Raw genomic sequence first — 19,980 nt, 5'->3', positions numbered from 1 at the left:
TTTTTTAACAATAGACAAATAATTTATGTTTTCTTTTTTGGTCTTGATCATTTATTATGGTTTATTTTTTATCAAGAAAACTTTTAAAAAAAAATTTTTATTTTCTCGTCAGAAAGTTGAAAAAATAGTAAATTAATCAGTTTTATTTTACGATTCCTCACTTTAACTTTTTATGTTTGTTCTTTTTCCATGATCGTTCAATTTACACCAAAAAGAAAAATGCCAGTAAATTTCTAAGTACAAAATCTAACCACTGTTAAAAAAAAAAAAAAAAGAATGAATCACGGTAATCGCAAATGATACTTTTTCTATGACCTACATTGCGCAATAATTTCCTACCCGCAGATAAAAGTGTTAGTGAGCTTTAACAACATTTTTACACCACCATACAAATAGTAATACCAAAAGTATACAATTGAACCTATTAGTTTTTCCATTTTTTGATTTTCTTGACCGTATGACCTACTCCAACATTTATATTATTACATTGATAGATGTAAAGAACAGAAGGTCTTTAGGTCACGTGGCTTTACTCATTCTACATTTAACTTCATTTTTTCTTTAATTTTTTATTCCGTCATTTTTATTTTCTTTTTTATCATTGTATATATTCATCCCAGTTAAATTTAAAAAAATAAATGTCAAGTTAAGTTACAATTAAGTTCATCGAAACTAATTGGTCACTTAGGTAAAATATTTATCGCAATGCCAGCCGAGTAAAACTTTTAAAACTTAAATTTATTAACTAGTTACTTTAATTTAATTTAATTTGAGTATTGATAACTTTTAGTGGTTTAATATTAAACATGTGGTTATCCATACAATATTAATATAAATAAAAAATTAAATGGTCGAGTTTTAATATTTGCGGTTATTCTGGTTCACGGTTTGAGTTGCTTACTCTGTAATATTTAAATAAATTATTCATTAGAGACTAAGTTACTTTTTGTTCAATTTTTTTTTTTTACAAATTTTAAATGACAAACAAACATAAAAACACAGAAATACTTAATGAAAACAAAATTAAGTTATTAAAATTAACTATACGTTCCTCAATTGAAATTTATTTGATTTAGTCCCCTAGGTCTCTGATCGAAATATCAAGTCTATATAGGACTTGGAGTTAAATTTAAATTACAACTCAGTAAACTTGTGTTGGGGTTAAAAAAACTTTTTTTTAGTGATGAATTTACTAAATTTATTTTAACCGAATGATTTTTTCAAACAAAAAAAAGTTCATAAATAATTATTTTAGAGATTAATGAAAAAAGTATCTATGGAAAATTGTTACCAGTGTTTTATTATTGTATGTTAAAACTTAATAAATTTATAATTAATTAACCATTCTGTACACTAAAGTTTTATAACTATTTGTAGAAATAACCGTAAAACTTTATCAATAAACCTGGTGGTTTAAAATAATAACAATGTCAGTGAAAAAATAAAGTTAACTCGGCAAAAACGATAAAGTTTGACGAGAACTTCTCTGTAATGAAAATCATGACTCAGCGACTGAGCATCCACTTAGTAAGTGAATTACTTTTAGGGAATTAATTGAAGCATGTAGAAAGATTTATACGATAAGCTGCAGCAGCTAGTAACTTTTTTTTAACCAAGTTATCAAGTCTTATGAATGACTACTTGTATACATGTGTTAACTATTGAGATTTATGTGGACAAAAAGATTGGGGTAGAGCTGAAAAAAAAGTTGGGGAATGTCTCTACTTTGTCTTTAACTTGCGATGCTAATGACTCACGAAGTGGAATACAGTAGCACCACATATGAGTATTCACACAGATAAAAAACTCAGAATAATATAAAATTGGATGTGTATAACAATGATAGAGCTTAGCTTTGTTAGAGTACCCGGATTATTGAATTTCTCATGATGGCTGTGTTGATTAAATTGGATTTACTTCCGTCCTAAATAATATATGAGTTACAGAACCACACGATCGAAAAATTTAAAATATTTATGTAGATCTAAAAATAATTTTACCCAGTTCAGAGATAGAGATCTTCGTTTAACAATTAAATAATTGAATCTTAATTATTTTTAGCAGTTTTTTGACAGTTAAAACTAATGGAAATCGGAGCATGACGAATTACATCAATAATCCGGTCAAAATAACATTTCTAATGAAATTTTTTTAAATGAATTAAATTTATTTGAGTGAAACTTTTTCAAAAATTAAGCCTAGATCAGGCTTAAGATCTACTAAACTATTAAGTAACACGAAAACATAAAAAAACTATGTCTATCATGGACCTAAAACAGAATATCGAACCTAGTCAATAAATATAGCTCAGACATCGATTTCAATAATTTATTGTTAAACATTCACTGGCCATTAAATCATTTTTATAATAATCTTAAGTACTAAATAATTTATGTACATTGCCGATTTGCGTTTATTCTAATAAATAAATAAATAAATAAAATAAAAAATTATAGTTTAAGAATTAAATAACTCGCTTAATAGCAAGCTAAATTAAAAAGTAGAAAATAATTTTGTATAAATATAAAATAAGAATATAGAGCTTGGTATTTATTATTGTAAGTATTTTATTGGTAAAAATTTTTAAAAGTAAAGTTATTACAAAAATATCGTAAAAAGCACCCCAGTTCTTTTTTTTACCACAAAATGTTGTTTTTTATTTTGTTAATCACCCTATTCTTATTTGAAACTTATTGAGAATGATTCAAAATTATTTTTAGTTTTCTAAACTCAAATTATTTTCTAATTTTCAGTATAATTAAAAATCAGAAGCTCTAAATTGTAATATTTAATTTAATTAAAAGAAGGTCAAAATGGATTGTCATTTTATGGACGGTGTATGTTCAATTTTTTTAAGATTAGTTATTTTACTTTATCCTGGTGATCCTAGTCAGAATACTAGGATTGAATATTTTAATTGTTGAATAGTCAACGGTCTTTAATACGGGTGCAAATTTTTAAATTAATCAGACATCTCACTTTCGATAAAAAAGACGTCAAAAGATTTTGTTGTATATATAGATAGATACAGGTCAAGCTAATACTTAATCAATCAGAATATAAAAAAAAGTGCTAATTATAACGTACCTGGTTTTCAGAATTGAGTAATTTGAGTTGTTCATTGATGAGACTGTACTTGGTGCTTTCTTCTTTTCTCAAAGCTCTTTCCTTTTTAAGCTCAGGACTCCAGAACGTCTTGATACTGTGCATAGAACTTCCAAGTTTTTGATTTGTAAGTTCAAGTTCTTTTTTCAAATTTCCTAACTCTCTTTGGAGATCATTGTTCTGATGCTGAAGCTCACCAATGTACATACCACCGTCCCTGAGCATATGGGGATTAGGACTCTGTCTCGCAGACCTGGAGCCATAAATATCGTCGTCGAGATAAAGTCCCCCACGATCTCTGCTGCGTTCCCTGGGATCGCGAATTGGTACAAATTCGCGATCATGATCAAGGATACCAGCGGAAGCCCGATCCAAGCTGGTGTACCGGGCAGACAGGACACCGGAGCTAGACATTGCCGGTCTGGAAGCGCTTCTGGAACGGTGGTGACCGGTGGCCCCCGTGGACATACTTCTACCGCGTTCTTCTAACATGACTGGACTGGCCAGATCCTCGTCTCGTGAATAGAATGGACTGCTCAACTGGTGATGATGATAACTGGAAGAGTAGCTGAGATGTTCAGGTGAATTGTTTCCACTTCTGGTGCCGCGTTTACGACCCAAAGGACTGCCTCGTCCGCTGGCATAACTTCGAGATGGGCTGCGATCAACCGTTGGAAGCTCACCAACACGTCTTCCACTTCTAGGTGATCTAGTCCCTCCGCCTGGACCAACCACACTAGAGGAGTAAGGATCTCTGGACATATCTTTCTAGTTCTACTTTTATTAAAACTTCCTCCCCCTATCTGTTCAACTAGTTATATCTCTTCTCTATCTGTAACTCCCCTCTTTCATTCAACGATCGACTTTCTCACTTTCAGCGTCAGGAGAGGCGACCCACTTGTCTCCCTCTACCCTCTTGTCTCTTTTTTTCCGCCACCGAAAATATCTCTTCCGGTCTCACTTGATCTCACGCACACACAGGTCACATACGATCACTTAATGCCGGCATCTTTGGAAACAATCTTTCTCAAACCTGCATGTGCCTCCAAGTCCTGCTAAAATCATTCCTCCTAACTTTATCAGGTATCAGTCATTGTAATAAATAACATTATTATTGATAAGATGTTAGTATTTTAGTATTGACTTATTTATTATTCATCAATTTTATCAGTTCTCTGTGCTTTAAAAGCTTTTCAGTCTTTATCGATCGTACTTCTTCTTACATATAAATATATCATATTTGATAGTTTATGTGAATATGTGAATGAGGATGTCACGTGTTAAGTTTTAAGGCGTCAATTAGTTTGTACATAACCGGAAGTTAGTATCTCTTGTCTTGGTATTGATTGACCTTTAATTGTCCTCCATTTAAAGATCCACTTTTATAAAAGTTCATCCGATTGATGTGGAAGGAAGTCTTGATACTTTGAGCCTGGCTGCCCAATTAGTATTCCCTTGACGACTCATCTGTATTCTGATGATTTACAAATAACGGTGACTCCAAAAAAAATATCTTACATACAAATTAGCTTCTCTCAAAAAGTCCTAAAAGCGAGATTTAATGTCACTCTTTGATATTTAAACGTTAAACTTGACATAGTTGTCCTACTTACATTAACTTGATGAACTAGTGTTAACTATCAGCAAAAGAGGAGTGACTTTGTAAATATATTACAGGTAGTAGGTAGTAGTTAGACTCTTTACTCTGGATAATCAGTCTTTTAATCGACCTCTTAACAGGAACCTCTTCGGAAAAAAAAGAAGGCATAGGAGTTGGGAGGATCTCTTTAATCACACCCTGTATTCGGTTATCGTCTGGAGTCACTACTTTGTAGAAACACCCAAAATCGTCCCGCAGGCTCTCTTCCTTACCCTCGCACGATATCAGCCAATATAACTATTTTCTTATTAATATTTATTAAATAATCTATTTCCACTACTTTATCACGTATTTTAATACGGATAATAATACCGATCCTTATCAGTAAAATTCACTCACTATTAAAAAACCAATAATACATAACAAAAGTTTCCACATCGGGCAACTATCCGATCGATTTCATTCTCCACCTCTTCTGGTTCTCTTCCACCTCTTTTCTTAGAGCTTTTTCCCCAGCTACTCTAGCCCTCTATTTAAATACTATCGCACAAAATCACAAAATTGGGTTACATATTTAATGGATTTTAATAGGAAAACCTCAAGAGTTTAAAAAACCTAGTGGGCTGACTCCGTCGCTGGCCTTAGTTTAGGCGAGGATCGCCCACAGGACGAGCTCGTAATGCCAGCGAGGTGCCCGCCACGTAATATCGTCGCTAGGTGGAAGAGGGCTCGATCGACGCCACGACGGATCCGCGAGCACTGATAATGTCCGCGTGCGCCGCAAGCTCCCACAGAGGGCCACCCTAGTTATTTGCTCATGCGCTTATAGATCGTCTATAAAATAGAAGGAGAATCCAAGTAAAGACAGAGTGAGGATCACAGTGTGGAGTGTGGCATTTGCTACTGATATATCCGTCACAAACACATTCTTACATATAGTTCAATATTGTCGCGTGGTAACCACCACCAATAAACAGAGTCATGCATGTTTAGGATAATCGGGTGCATACCACACCATACATATATGCCATATAAAATACTAAACTCAAAGTTACATCACTATGTTTATAAAACTAGTATTCCGGTACTCCATTCTCTACTATACAGAGTTATACGCCAGCTTTTAAATCCCCCCCCCCCTCCCTCACTATTATATTATACTCTTTCACCCTCTATTCTCTATACTCGACTACTCGACAGAGTAAGAGTACATACGCCTAGATATATAATCACTCCAAGGGGATTGTCTGTCATTCCTACACCTACACTTAGAGTAAAAGCTCTTGTCTTCCTTGATTTTTTACGCTCAAGAGTTAGTTGTCGCTGCTGGTAAAAAGGTTTTTACTCATACAATAGAGACCTTCTATTTTTATCCAATAACTAATGCCTCATCAGAGCTTTCATTGATTACTCCCATTTTTTCAATTATATTCAACAATAAATAAAAACGATGATAGATTTTTATGAAAATTAATAAATAAACATTGAATAGATCGATCGTTAATATAATAAGCTCTTGTTGCTGGCTTCGTCTCGTCTAGCTTTCTCAGCCTACACTAGTTGAGAATCAATGATGTACGGTAACCGGCCGTTACTACTATTCGCGACATAACCCGGGATTTCCCGGTTCACTAGGTGTTCTGGAAAATCGATCGGGTATTAAGTTGTTGAGTCCACAACATTAAATACCGACATCTTTCGATCAATCTTATTTTAATTTACAGCTTTTATTTATTCAGTAGTAAAAAAAAAAACATCCATTTCTTCTCGGACTAAAATTCAATTTATCTTAATCCGTCCCAAATATTTGGAAATGCCTGAAATTCGATAGATCATTTTTTATAACATGAAAAATCTATAGTAGTACATAGTTTGTACATCTTTTATGTACGATCGACACAGTTTCTGTTTTCCGGCAAACAAAAAAATAAACGAGGGTGAATGGATAGTATCTGAAAAAATCGCATGCGCATACTCACGCACGTTTATTTCTTCTTTCTTTCTTTCTTACTACGCACATACATATCCGTCTTCCTATTTGTCTATTATCTCTCTCGATCTTTCACTCCAGAAGTACGACTCTCCTTGTTTCTCCTCGACGGCAATCGGCTGTACGATGGCGTCCGATGTCCTGGTGTACGACGTTGCAATCAATGAAGCTACGAGTCACCAAGCAGTACCGTAACCCTGCTTAGGGTAGTTTACCCCTCATTAAATCAACTAACAATCAATGGGGTTGACACATTTTTTTATTTCTTCTTAAAAAAAAAAAAATCATACGTTCTTTATTTATTCCACTTTATATAAATTATATTATAATTTTTTGTTATGATTTTACTTTTTTATTCAAAATAAATTACTTGGAATTTTGTACTTATATATTTGAATTATCTAATACTTATACTCAAATAACAATTCATTTACTTGGTCATATTTGAACATTCTATCGGTAAAATCACATTTATTGATATTGATATTTACTGCAAAATAACGCCGATCGGCAATATACATTTATGGTAACAGTATATTTATTTTTTAGTGAAATTTGAATTTAACATAAAAGAGAAATATAGATAAAAATAATGATAATGGTGATATTGCACATAAATTAGTTACTCAATATCGTATTTTTGATCCTTTTGTTACGAAAGCAGATTTATCATATAATTATATTTGTAATCAATAAAATAAATAATATTATTTATTTTTTTATTTTAAATAAAAATTTCTTCTCTCATAGATAAAACATCAAACATTTCTTTTTTTTTCTAAAACTTTTTTCAAAATTCATAATTGACTAATTTGACATATCTTCAAATATAATTTTCATAAACACATTTGAACTTCTAATATTTTAATCTTAATAAAATTGTAGTAAATAGAAAGTAATGAGTAATTCTTATTGATTTATTATGGAATAGTTTTTTCCCAACATACGATTATTTGCCGACAGCTGTTACTATGATCCAATAACAAGAGTAAATATATATTTGTTTCCGGGTTATTCCCAATTGACCGATAGCCTCAGAATGTTAACAAGATAACAGGGTATCAGTTAAATAAGTCCGCTGACAACAACTTTCAGTGTGCGATGGGTATTCGCGTGACTAGTATCATTTTTTTATCAGTTTTAACATAAAAGTTTGACCTAAAGTTCTGTTATTAAATTAATAAAACTTATTGCAATGTTGATTAAATATTTCTTATTGTTTTTCATGATTTCGGATTATTCTTTCGGGTCAGATTTTAATGCTGATGCTGGACCTTGGGTAGTTCCGACAAAAGGTGAACCTTGGCCTCTTGTTTACAATCAAATTAGTCGCCATGGATTTCTACTTCTACAACCGTCGGTTTTTGCTATTGAAGTAAGTAAATAATATTTTATTATAAATAATTACCAGAAGTAAACTTTTTTTTTAACTTTTACTTGTATTTGTCATCTATGTTACAGACTAATATTGATTGCGACGTTATTAATGATGCCATGGAACGATATCACGATATTATCCTACGCGAAGCTAGGATAGGCCGAAAGGCTATGGAAGACCAAACGGTGATGTTTGATCGCAATGATAATGATTTTAAGGGAATGCTTACAAAACTCAGAATCAATGTAGTTGGAAGTTGTGAGAAAATGCCGTATCTGCATATGAATGAAAAATGTAAATAAATTTTAAGATTATTTTCTATCAATCTAAAAATTTTATTTTTGATAAAAATGACTACATTTTAAGAATTTTATAATAAGTATAAGAGTCAAAAGTCTATTACTTTACCGTCAAAAAATAATGATTAAAATATTTTAAAATTACAATTTTTTTTTTTACAAAATTATATGAAATTTAACTAAATAATTTTTCATTTTAATGATTCGTATAATTTTGTAAAAAATAATTAATATTTTAAATCCATTTAAAAAAAATTTTTTTAGGTGTTTGTGAAAAAAAAATTCTTGCATCCAACTAATTCATGTTAAATGAATTTAACGATGAGATTAGATATTAGTTGTCATCAGATTGACTGATAAAAATTCAATTTTTACAGTTATCGATAAGATTAATCAAATTTAAATATCTATATCGATTTAAAAATAAAAATTATTCAATTTTTCAGATGAGTTGGAAATAAATGACGCGATTGCTCATCTTCATTCGAATTCAATATGGGGAGCTCTTCGTGGCTTGGAAACTTTTTCTCAGCTTTTGATACCTTCTGGCGATGGATTAAATGTAAGAAAATTATTCATATTATTTTTAATAATTGTCCCAACAGCAATAATAGTAATAAAATTATTTCAGCTGGCGATAAAGAACCAATCGATAATCGATGAACCTAAACTCCCTCATCGAGGGCTTTTATTAGATACATCTCGTCATTTCTTCCCTGTAGAAGATATTTTTCTGACATTAGACGCAATGTCATACAATAAATTAAACGTTTTCCATTGGCATATTATTGATGACAACAGTTTCCCGTATCAAAGTTCAGCGTACCCAGAGCTTTCGCAAAGAGGTGCTTGGCATCCAAGTATGGTCTACACTCCCAAAGATGTGAAGGCTGTTATTGAGCATGCAAGATTACGTGGAATCCGAGTTATGCCGGAATTTGATTCTCCAGGTCATGTAGCTTCTTGGGGGCTGTCTCATCCTGAGTTACTGACCAAGTGTTATGGTAAGTTTATTATAATTTTATGATGACCATCTGTCATTAAATTAAGAAAACATGGAGAAATTTGAACGTCACTTATTATTGACTGAAAAAATATCGTAGTTAAAACTATAAATTTATAGATTCAACGGGAAAACCTGATGGACGTCTAGGTCCTATCAATCCAACGAACCCAGGCATATGGCCATTTCTACGAACATTGCTAACCGAAGCCATGACAGTTTTCGAAGACCATTATATACATCTAGGAGGAGATGAAGTTCCGTTCGATTGTTGGGAAAGTAATCCACAAGTTATTTCGTACATGGAAGAGCATGGTATGTCAAAGGACTTTACTCGTCTGGAAAGCGCTTATATTGCAGAATTGCTTAAGATTCCAGCAAGCCGCAATGTTAGCTCCATCGTTTGGCAAGAAGTAAGTCGTATGTGATTCAAGTAATTAAACTTTAAAAATTAGTCTATTTTAAACTCGATTATAATATCTATAAATATTTTTATTTCTTTATAATTGTGTAATACAAAAGAAACATTAGCTTTTAAGTCACTATTTAGCAAATGAAAAAATTAGTTGATTGTTTCAATACTTAAATATCGTTAAATCATTTTTAAACTTTTAGGTATTTGAAAATCGCGTAGAACTAACTCAAGATACCGTGGTCCATGTATGGACTGGGAACTGGTCTGAAAAATTATCAAAAATTACCGAAGCAGGATATCCTGTGCTTCTTTCTGCCTGCTGGTACTTGGATCATATAGCAGGAGGTTCTGATTGGTCTAAATTTTATAACTGTGACCCGCTTGATTTTTTTGATTCGGATAAGGTCAAGAATTTAATGTTAGGTGGAGAAGCTTGTATGTGGTCGGAATTTGTTGATCGGTATGAATATAATCTTTTAATAAATAAGCGGTTAAGTGTATTGTTTTCAATTTAATAATCATAGACGTTTAATTTTCAGTAATAATATGCATCAGAGAGTCTGGCCTCGTGCTAGTGCCGCAGCTGAACGTCTTTGGTCGAAAAGTATTGACAGTACTTTGCATGTAGCTCAACGATTAGAGGAACATACTTGTCGAATGAATCGACGGTCTATTCCATCTCAACCAGCAAACGGTCCAAGCTTTTGTATCGTTTAATATGATTTATCAAAATTCCTTTTTTTTTCTTTGTACTTAGAGATTAATTTGCAAGAGACGTTGTGGAATTGGGATATAATTTTGCTGCATGTTAAATATTAATCTTTCAAACTTGTAAATAGTGAAAATCAGGTTATAGAATTAAAATAAAGTAAAACTTAAGCTCATTATAAAAATATAATTTATTCTTTATTGTCAATATTCTTTAGATACTTGTAACAAATTTAAAAATTACATTTCATTGACAAAATTTAATTATATGATTGCTTTAGATGAAAAAAATAAGTCAAAATTAAAAACTTAAAATTTTCTGTCCAATATAAATTACTTATTTGTTATTTGTTTATTGTTTCTATTAACAACTAATCTATTCCCGTTCATACAAATTTATTTATCTAAATTTCTTTTTCAATGATTGATTTAGTATTGTAGAGATAAAAAAAAGATCTAAATGAAACGTACGAAACTTTTAATTGCAATAATTCAAAAAATTAAAACTTACTTTAAATAAAAATAGCTTAATTGATTTACTAATCCGTTCCCGCTCATATAAAATTTTAAAGTCTGTTGTTAACATAGATCACTACTTTAGTGGTAATTTTTTTTTTGTTAGTTATATTTTGTTTATTTTATGTCCTAGGTTAGTTTTGTGTATATTACATCCACAGATGTGTATACATTCTGAATTTCCGAAGACGAACGATGATTCACGATTATAGCTTACTAGGCCCATTCGAAAATAACCACATGTGAGCGTTACTTTTATATACTTTCATTAGTAAACTTATTTTGTAAAATTTGTAAGCAGACGCTTAACCTAAAATTATTTCTCAAGATCAAAATTTCACTTTTTTTCGAATAAATTATTATAAATTATACAGTAGATCAACACGATAAAATATATTAATTTTTTAGTTTCATAATAGATTTTCTTCGCATTTTTTGGTAAACTAAATTAATATTTAAACGGTTATTATAAATTGTCATATGGTTTTTACATTTCTAATAAGTTTAATAATCATTTAATTTCATCAGTTTGTGAATGATTTATTGGAATTCAAGTGTTATTGCCAGTAGTGTACGATATAAAAATAGTGAATCATCTCCAAAGGATTCCGTATTCTTATGTAAATATAACCTCTAGTAAATTTTATTAAAATTAATATTATTTATATTATATGTATTCACACGTAAAATAGCCCTAATAAATGCACATAGGGTAAATTTGTCAGGACTTTCTTACGTATTATGGATGGAAATGTCTTATATTATAATCATAAATTTAAAAAATAATTAATAAACATTTTAATTCACAGAAAGTTTGGAGAAATTAATTAAACGGAATTTTTTCTGTTTAATTATTGCTGTTCTCGCAGATTATGATCACGTGTGTACCAATAGTGGCTTAGGAAAAAAATACATCAAGGTCACCTAGTCATTTTATCTATTGAAAAAATAGGCCGAGATTAAATCATATAATAAAGAAATACGACTGTTTTTTAACAGTTCAGCTTTGACGAATTTATTAAGAAATTACATTAATGACGTCAATATTTTACGTAGATATTTGATATCCATCAATTTTTATGGTAAATATAAACAATTTTTTTTATTATTTTCCCTATCACTAATTAGTTTATTTTTATTTGTGCTATAAATATAATTATAAATTTTCATTTTTCAGGCACCATACGAGAAAAATAAAAATTGAATACAATGCCGTCTAGAAAAAGAAAAAACCATAAGAAAAAAATATGTGGAAATTTAGATGATGAAGATAAGTTAACAACATGCTTTATATGCTGTGTTCAAGAAAAATGGCAAGAACATAAAGAAAAACCAGAGCATAAATCTAAACTACACCTTTTCGAGGATTCCTTCAAAGACATTTCAGAAGAAAATGTTAGATGTAAACTTTGTAAGAGCTTAGTTTCTAAACTTGCATTCCAAAAACATGCGAGTAAAAAACATAAATTGATTCCATGGTACAGACCAGAAAATGAATTCACTACGTTCTTTAAAAATAGTATCACTAATATTGGCGACGAATATCGTTGCCATTCATGTGAAGAAACACATTATTATTGGTATGAGTCAATTAAACATACAGAAGAAACATCTCACTCAAAAAATTGGCAGAAATTTACAAGACTGAATGATTTAAATACTAATGAGTTGACTGAAAAAATTAGTCAGCAATTTGTTACTAATGGGATTATTTTGTTAAGTTATACACAATTACAATGCTGGATATGTGATTGTGTTATTGTTGGACATGAAAATGCTAGTAAACATATTATCAATGAAACTCATCAAAATAATTTATTGAAGAAAAAAGAGCTCATGTCAGGAACATGTAGCACAGTGTCTTCAACTGTTAATGTTGCAGAAGATCATTTCCCAACATACTTTAAAAATTTTATTATTAAACGTCATAATGATTATTTCTGTAATTTATGTGACAAGAATTATTTATTATTATGTTCGGTGATGAATCATATTGAAGATCTGGAACATAAGGAATTATTGTCACAAAAAAGATTATCACTTAGTATTGGTAGCGCTCCATGTAAGCCAAATATCTGCGAAGTGCTCGTAAAAAATAATATTTTTCAATCCAATAGTCAGCAACTAGAATGTTACTCATGCAGTTTTATTATTTCATCATACAGTACACTTGAAGATCATATTAACAGTCAAAATCACAAAATTAATTTGGGATTCGTTTCTGCGACTAACATATCTCTCTCTTTACAAATAAATGATACTGTATTAATTAACGAAAATGATGATACAATGAAACAGTTAGTGCAATCCTCTGAATCGAAGGAAGACTTTTCTAAAGACTTGGACAATTTTATTCGGAAAAATCAATATGGTTATTATTGTTACTTGTGTAATATTCAATTTTCAACATCTTCTGACACGATGATGCATTTAAATCATCAAGAACACATCGATTTAATGGCAGTCAATGAAATAAGTCAAGTAATTGTGAATCCAGCTTCACCAAATTATTATCCAGAAAATCATGTTATGTGTAAACTGTGCAATATAAATATTCCTAAAAATTCTGTTGTCGAACATGCGATTAATAACCATCAATCAATACCATGGTTTAAGCCGGACAATGAATTTATTACATACTTTAAAAATTTTATCACGCCGAAGAATGATTATTATTGTTATATATGCAATAAGTCAAATAAACGGTGGTATCTTGCATTAGAGCACGTTAAGAGTTTTAAACACTCTGACTGTATTAAAATGTTTATCAATGATAGCGATATCAATGAAGCTGCTTTGCCATTGAAGGAGTGTGAAAAATATGCCAATAATAGTATTTTTCCATTTACATTTACACAGTTACGGTGCTGGAAATGTAATTATATTATTGATGGATACGAGAACGCAGAAAAACATATTAGTAGTGATGAACATGAAAAAATTTTAAAAAACATTTCTGCAAATGAAGTACCTGAAGAAATAGTTATTAATGATTCCCATGTGATTCTCCAAAAACCAGACTTTAATAATTTTACTGATGATGATGATAAATCCAGTATTTGTAAAATAAAAACTAATAACTCTACGGACCAATTTAATTTAAGTGATAGTTTGGAAAAAAGTATTGATGTCAATGAATCTAAAGTATCTACAAGCTTAGGCTATGCCTCTGCAAATACTGAAAGTGCAATTAATAATAACAGTAGTGACATTAATATTAATTTATTGTCTAGTACATTACAGGACTTGAGCATCAATAAAATCTCAGATAAAATTATTTCAAATGAAAACCAAGACCATGTAAACGCAGCTATTGCAATAAAACAAAATAATTGTGTACCTGATAAAAAATCGTTGCCTGAATTAGAAGATATTTATGTTAAATACTTTGAAAATTGTATTTTTACATGGAGCAATAGATATTATTGTAGTTTATGCCAAGTTTGCCTTTTAACGGAAAAAATGACTGCAGAACATATGAAGGAACCTTTTCATGAAAATCAATTGGATTTAAGAAGAAAATATATTAGTTCTGGTGATGGGCTGCCTTATTTACCTAATAGTTACGAAAAACTTGTGAGAAATAATATTTTTTACAAAAATTCTTCTTCGTTATTTTGCTTCTCATGTCAATGCGACCTAGGGAAGTATAAAAATGCTGAAGATCACATTAAAGATGAAAATCATTTATCTAGTTTTACAAATGCTTTTAATTTCACTGACGGAACCTCTACTGAAAACGTTGATGTATTAATGCAACCAACATTATCACCATTACCTGAATCAAAAGATCACTTTGTAATGTACTTTAATAATTTTATCGAGAAACGCCGTGATGGTTACGGCTGTCATTTATGCCAAATTCAATTTATTTATTTATTTGATGTGGGTGCTCACATAAATAGTAAAAACCACCAAAAACTTATGAACCGTACGAAAAAGTCAGCCAGACCAATTGAATGTGGATTAGATCTTTATGAACTTTGTGTTAGAAATGGAGTTTTTCAAAAATATGCTGATTATTTAGAGTGCTTTACGTGTGGATATTCTATTGGAATCAATCTTGTTGAAGCACATATTGGTAATAAAAAACATAAACACAAACTTCCATCTTCAATTTCAACATTTAAGACGCTGTCACAATCGGAAATCACTGCTAACAACAATCCAATATTCGATACTAAGATTTCTGAATTTGGCAGTGAAGATACTTCTAATGATGAAGTAAAAAACGATTTAGAAGAATTGTATCTTAAATGCTTCGAAAATTATATTCTAGTGCGTTACCACAATTACTTTTGTAATTTATGTGAAACAGATCTTTCTACGCCATCTTCTGTGTTATCTCATATACATGATTCTGATCATCAGAATTTGTGGATGGAAAAAAGAAGAAATCAAGATGCTGTTGAAAACAAAGTTTTATATATACCGAATTTGATTGAGATACTTGTCAGAAATAATATTTTCTTGATTCACAATTCAACGTTGAAGTGCGTATCATGTGAATGTACTATATCAACGTACATTTGTGCTGAGCAGCATGTTAATGGTTATCAACACAAAGCTAATCATGCAACTGTTCTTGAGAACAAAAATGAATCGGTTTCAGACCTTTTGCTCGACTCACGAGAGGACTTTGCAACATACTTAATTAATTTTATTGAAAAACGTCGTATAGATTATTACTGCCATTTATGTTGCGTTGACTTGTCACCGTCTGCAGTTATGACACATGTAAAAGATAATAATCATCACGGTCTCGTCAAATATAAAAAACTAACTTCGGATTTTAAAAGTCAATATTATCTGTATCTCTTAGAAATGTGCGTAAGAAACAGTTTGTTTCAAGTTAATTCCATCGAATTAAAGTGTTTTAAATGTCAAGTATTTTTTAAGTTAACTTCAAGTAACATTGAAGAACATGTACACAGTGAGGAGCACGAAACTAAATCTCAGGACGACTGTACGGAAAAGTCTGCGGTATCAACGATTGCCAATCAAGTAATCGGAAGTGATTTATATCCAAGGATATTCAACTTTTCCAATCTATCTGCTCCATCCGAAGTGAATGATTTGATATCTAAATGTTATAATAATTATATCTATTACCATGCCGATGATTATTTCTGCAATTTATGTAATTTAACATTGTCATCACTACAAATAACAGCACACTTGGAATATCCAGATCATCAAATTCTTGTGAGACAGAAAAAAATAGGGAAAAAAATTATGCCCATGCCGGCATATATGTCGGATATTCATGAAGTATTCATTCGAAACAATATCTTCCAAATTGACTCAAATTCGCTGTATTGCTTCACTTGCGATTGCCCTGTTTACTTGTCTGAAAAACATGTTGACACTGAAGAACATAAAGATAATTTGAAAAGTTTTACTCTCAAAGTTTTTGAATCAACTTTGATTTCAGATAATATAAGATTAAATGAATCAGAGAATGATTATAAACAATACTTTGAAAATTTCATTTTTAAAGATCGCTTAGATTACTTTTGTTACGCGTGTTTAAAAAGTTTGAAAACTTCCTTATTAGTTAATATTCATATAAACGATGAAACTCATAAAAGTAATGTGATAGAAAAAAAACAGGATATGAATATTATGATTGATATTCCGCAAATGTCTAATGTTTATCAAAAACTTGTGAGAAATAATATTGTTGCACATAAATCTCAAAATATGAAATGCTATTCATGCCATTACGTTCTCCCAAGCATTATAGATGTAGAGTTACACATTGAAAGTAAATTTCATCAACAGAAACATGGACCTGTCATAATTGAGCCATCCGGAAAACAAGATACTTTATGGACGGATCAATCAATATCAGACAGCAGTAAAGTTTTAAATATTTCTCAAACTAACACTAAGACTCTAATTTCCCTACGAGCACCAGTTGTCGAGTTAAAAGAGAGTAAAATAACTTCAAGGAATGTGTTGACTCGGGATGTGTTTTATTACAACGATGCGAAAAAAAGTGTGGTATATTGTATTGTTTGTTCTCAGAAACTAGAATCTCGAGTGTATTTACATGTCCATTTAACAGGTCATTTTTGGCAATTATTTACTAATAAGAACACCAGAGATTTAATGGAGCTCACCAACATCAACAGCGGGGTCAAAATGATTGTTAATAATGAAGAAAGTTTTGTTGTAAGACCTGTTCTATATGATCCAATGTTACAAAAAAGAAAAACTTTTCTTAAATATCAATCAAAGTTACCAAATAATGACAGTTCAAATAAAAATGCTGCTGTACCTCAACAATTATACTTAAATGCAAAGGATAACGAAATTTTTAGAGATGAAATTGGGAAAGAAGGGCTAAAAGACGATAATGATTTGAGTCTTATCGATATTGATGAAGATGAAACACCGAAAAAAATTGATATTTACGCAATTGATCAGGAATTACAATATATCAATCAGTTAAGTTTGAATCGAATTTGTATCATTAACGAAGACAAAATTTATTGCATGATTTGCCGAAAAAGTATTGCATACTCAGTGCGAATCGTGTATGAACATTTTCGTAGCATTGAACACTCATTTTTTTTAATGCAAATGATCCAGGATCACATTAAGTTCCAAGATGTTCCAGATGAATTGAGTGATCTGAGTTTAGCTCGAGAGTTTATGGAAGACAAAAATTATCGGCATGTTGTTTGCCACGTTTGTGATCTTACAGATCATAGAGTTGTTCCAAACACCAACGAAGCTTTGAAGGATCATATCAATCAATACAAACATCTGAAAAGTAAATGCAAATTGAATAGCGATTTGCAACAATTCAAGACCGATTTTCATGCAAGATTAGAACGTAGTTGGTCGAATACACAAAGGTATTGGTGTGTGATTTGCAGCGAGCAATTTAAGTATGAAAAAAAATTTTATAAACATTTAAGTTCAAAACATCATCACAAAAGGTGCGAAAAATATGTAGCATATGAGGATTTTGTATGTGATTTCTGTCCTCCGTGCGGGTTGCTTTTCTATGGCTTTAAAAATACTTTAACTTATCACTCGGATTGTCAATTTCATCAGTATTATGCAGATAGACCGTTTTACTCTATAACACGGCTGCCAACTGCTGTTGAAGATCTACTGGCTAATACAGAGAAAATGATGGCTTCGAAAATTGAAGAATTAGATTTGGTAAAGATTTTGATGGAACACGAAGAAAAATCTTTGATAGATGATCTCAAGTATACTATAAACAATTTTATGAAAGCTGAAGTTTATCCGCTTGGTTCGAGAGTTTCGGGAATTGGGTCTACAAGCAGTGATTTTGATTTATTCGTTGATTGTAGTATGTATAAAGTACATTTTTCTAAATACATTTTACTTATGTAATCGATTTAATAACATTGTAAAATTATTTACAGATAATTTATACTATAAAGGGACTATTGAGACTGATACGTCGGAGCTCTTGAAAGAAGTAGAGCACGCTTTAAAACAGAACGAAGATATTTGGACAATCAAACGAACAGTTTTGGATTGTAGAATCCCAATCATTACTATTACTCATCAACTTACAAGTATTGATTGCGATTTATCTTTCATTAATGGACTTTCCGTTGAAAGTTCAAAGTTAGTTAAGTAAGTAAAACCATTATGATTTATTTCTTTTTATTTATTTATTACTTTATTAGTTAACAGGTTTCAATTATAGAAAAACTACAAAATTTTTGAATAAGAAATGATTGAAGAAAATATAAAATATTTATTTTTCATAATTAAAAAAACCTGGTCACTGTTATTAATTATTTGTTTTTTAAAAAGTTAATCACATAATTAACATTTTTATCTTTTTATTTTAGGTCCTACATTGATAAATTCCCATTGTGCAGACAACTAATTTTATTTGTAAAAGACTGGATAAATATAAGTAATCTTGGTGGTGAAGATGGAATTTGCAGTTACGCAATTGCTTGGATGATGATATATTATTTACAAACAAAGTTTATTTTACCAAATGTTGCAGCATTGATAATAGCCAAAGGAAAGTCACAATTGATTGGTGGTTGGGAGACTGGAGCTTCCACAGATTTTTCTATAGCCGATAGTGATTATAACTTTAAAGATTTGTTGAAAGGGTTTTTCATTATGTGTGCAGGTTTTGATTATAAGAATAATATTATTTGTCCTTTATTAGGTCGTCCAGTTAGAAAATTAGACATCGTTAAGCCGGAAAAATTAACAAATTTGCCTGATGAAATGAAACTATACAAAACTTTTGTAACTAAAAATAAAAAAGCTCAACGATTTAGTTTAGATTCAGTGATGGCAGTTCAAGATCCGTATGATTTTAGTAATAATTTAACAAAAGCCGTTAAGAAATCTACGATGTATCGATTTAAAACTTATTGCTCATTGAGCGGTGAAAAATTAGCTAATTAATGAATTTACATTTTTTGAAATCTTTAATAATATTTTAGTCCAAATAGAACTGATTTAATTAATTAATATTCAAGATTAGTAATGTAAAAAACTTTGTTATTTATCAATTACTCTAGTGCCTTAAACTAGAAAGAAATAATTATACTATAACTATTTATAATTTTTTATTTGATGATTTCATACCTATTTATAAATAAAGTTATTATTGACTAAAAATTGTTTTTTTTTGTTAAAAAAAAAATTAATTTCATAACCACATTGATAAATTATCATTATTATTAGTTTTGGAAATCGTATTCCAAAGATAATAAAATATAATCGTTTGTTAACGTATAATTCAAGTATTTTAGTATATAAGACAGTTGAAATGCCAAATTTGCACAGTAGCCTCCTAGATAGAAAATGCTTGAGAAAAAAATTTATAAATCCTGGGATTTACTTTGACCCCAGATTCCAATTAATTAACCCATGTTTTAACCAGAACTGACTATAATTTGCGTTCCAAAGCTATTTAGGAGAAGATGTCACCACGGAAGAAT

The 19,980-nt window shown here is 30.4% G+C and overlaps 3 protein-coding genes across 8 annotated transcripts in view; 2 read left to right on the top strand and 1 right to left on the bottom strand.

Moving 5' to 3' along the window:
- The window catches only part of LOC123263719 (ELKS/Rab6-interacting/CAST family member 1), a 64,799-nt gene extending 59,311 nt beyond the window's left edge, over positions 1-5,488 (bottom strand). For 2 of the 5 annotated variants that reach the window (XM_044726662.1, XM_044726665.1), the window contains exon 1: positions 3,088-5,486. In XM_044726662.1, coding sequence (XP_044582597.1) covers positions 3,088-3,867 — 780 coding nt within the window. In that variant the 5' untranslated portion in view covers positions 3,868-5,486. Of the gene's footprint in view, positions 1-3,087 lie in introns of all 5 variants that reach the window. The other 3 variants (XM_044726664.1, XM_044726666.1, XM_044726667.1) reach the window with 3 other exon arrangements.
- A 2,241-nt stretch (positions 5,489-7,729) lies between these two features.
- Positions 7,730-10,670, top strand: LOC123263339 (beta-hexosaminidase subunit beta-like). The gene is made up of 7 exons (XM_044726002.1): positions 7,730-8,070; positions 8,157-8,367; positions 8,819-8,934; positions 9,004-9,376; positions 9,496-9,788; positions 9,991-10,250; positions 10,330-10,670. Exons 1-7 carry the CDS (start codon positions 7,891-7,893, stop codon positions 10,505-10,507), a joined length of 1,611 nt encoding a protein of 536 aa, XP_044581937.1. The 5' UTR covers positions 7,730-7,890; the 3' UTR covers positions 10,508-10,670.
- Positions 10,671-11,304: 634 nt separating this feature from the next.
- On the top strand, positions 11,305-19,650 carry LOC123262757. Of its 2 annotated transcripts, XM_044725155.1 has the most exons (6): positions 11,305-11,452; positions 11,543-11,634; positions 11,824-12,096; positions 12,192-18,347; positions 18,424-18,640; positions 18,862-19,650. In XM_044725155.1, exons 4-6 carry the CDS (start codon positions 12,224-12,226, stop codon positions 19,439-19,441), a joined length of 6,921 nt encoding a protein of 2,306 aa, XP_044581090.1. In that variant the 5' UTR covers positions 11,305-11,452; positions 11,543-11,634; positions 11,824-12,096; positions 12,192-12,223; the 3' UTR covers positions 19,442-19,650. The 2 variants fall into 2 exon arrangements, with proteins under 2 accessions (XP_044581090.1, XP_044581089.1); XM_044725154.1 differs by lacking the exon at positions 11,305-11,452 and having other exon boundaries at positions 11,463-11,634.
- Positions 19,651-19,980: the final 330 nt, after the last annotated feature.

The sequence above is a fragment of the Cotesia glomerata genome, linkage group LG4 (genome assembly GCF_020080835.1).
Source record: "Cotesia glomerata isolate CgM1 linkage group LG4, MPM_Cglom_v2.3, whole genome shotgun sequence".
NCBI classification, from domain to species: domain Eukaryota; kingdom Metazoa; phylum Arthropoda; class Insecta; order Hymenoptera; family Braconidae; genus Cotesia; species Cotesia glomerata.
This window is presented reverse-complemented; position numbering and strand designations above follow the sequence as displayed.

Excerpts from the sequence above, each read along its gene's own strand:
- LOC123263339 (XM_044726002.1), top strand. The coding sequence starts at position 7,891 with ATGTTGATTAAATATTTCTTATTGTTTTTCATGATTTCGGATTATTCT. Across the intron at positions 8,071-8,156 it reads CGTCGGTTTTTGCTATTGAA|ACTAATATTGATTGCGACGT; the intron begins GTAAGTAAATAA and ends TCTATGTTACAG. Across the intron at positions 9,377-9,495 it reads GTTACTGACCAAGTGTTATG|ATTCAACGGGAAAACCTGAT; the intron begins GTAAGTTTATTA and ends ATAAATTTATAG.
- LOC123262757 (XM_044725155.1), top strand. The coding sequence starts at position 12,224 with ATGCCGTCTAGAAAAAGAAAAAACCATAAGAAAAAAATATGTGGAAAT. Across the intron at positions 18,348-18,423 it reads TGATTTATTCGTTGATTGTA|ATAATTTATACTATAAAGGG; the intron begins GTATGTATAAAG and ends AATTATTTACAG. Across the intron at positions 18,641-18,861 it reads GAAAGTTCAAAGTTAGTTAA|GTCCTACATTGATAAATTCC; the intron begins GTAAGTAAAACC and ends TTTTTATTTTAG.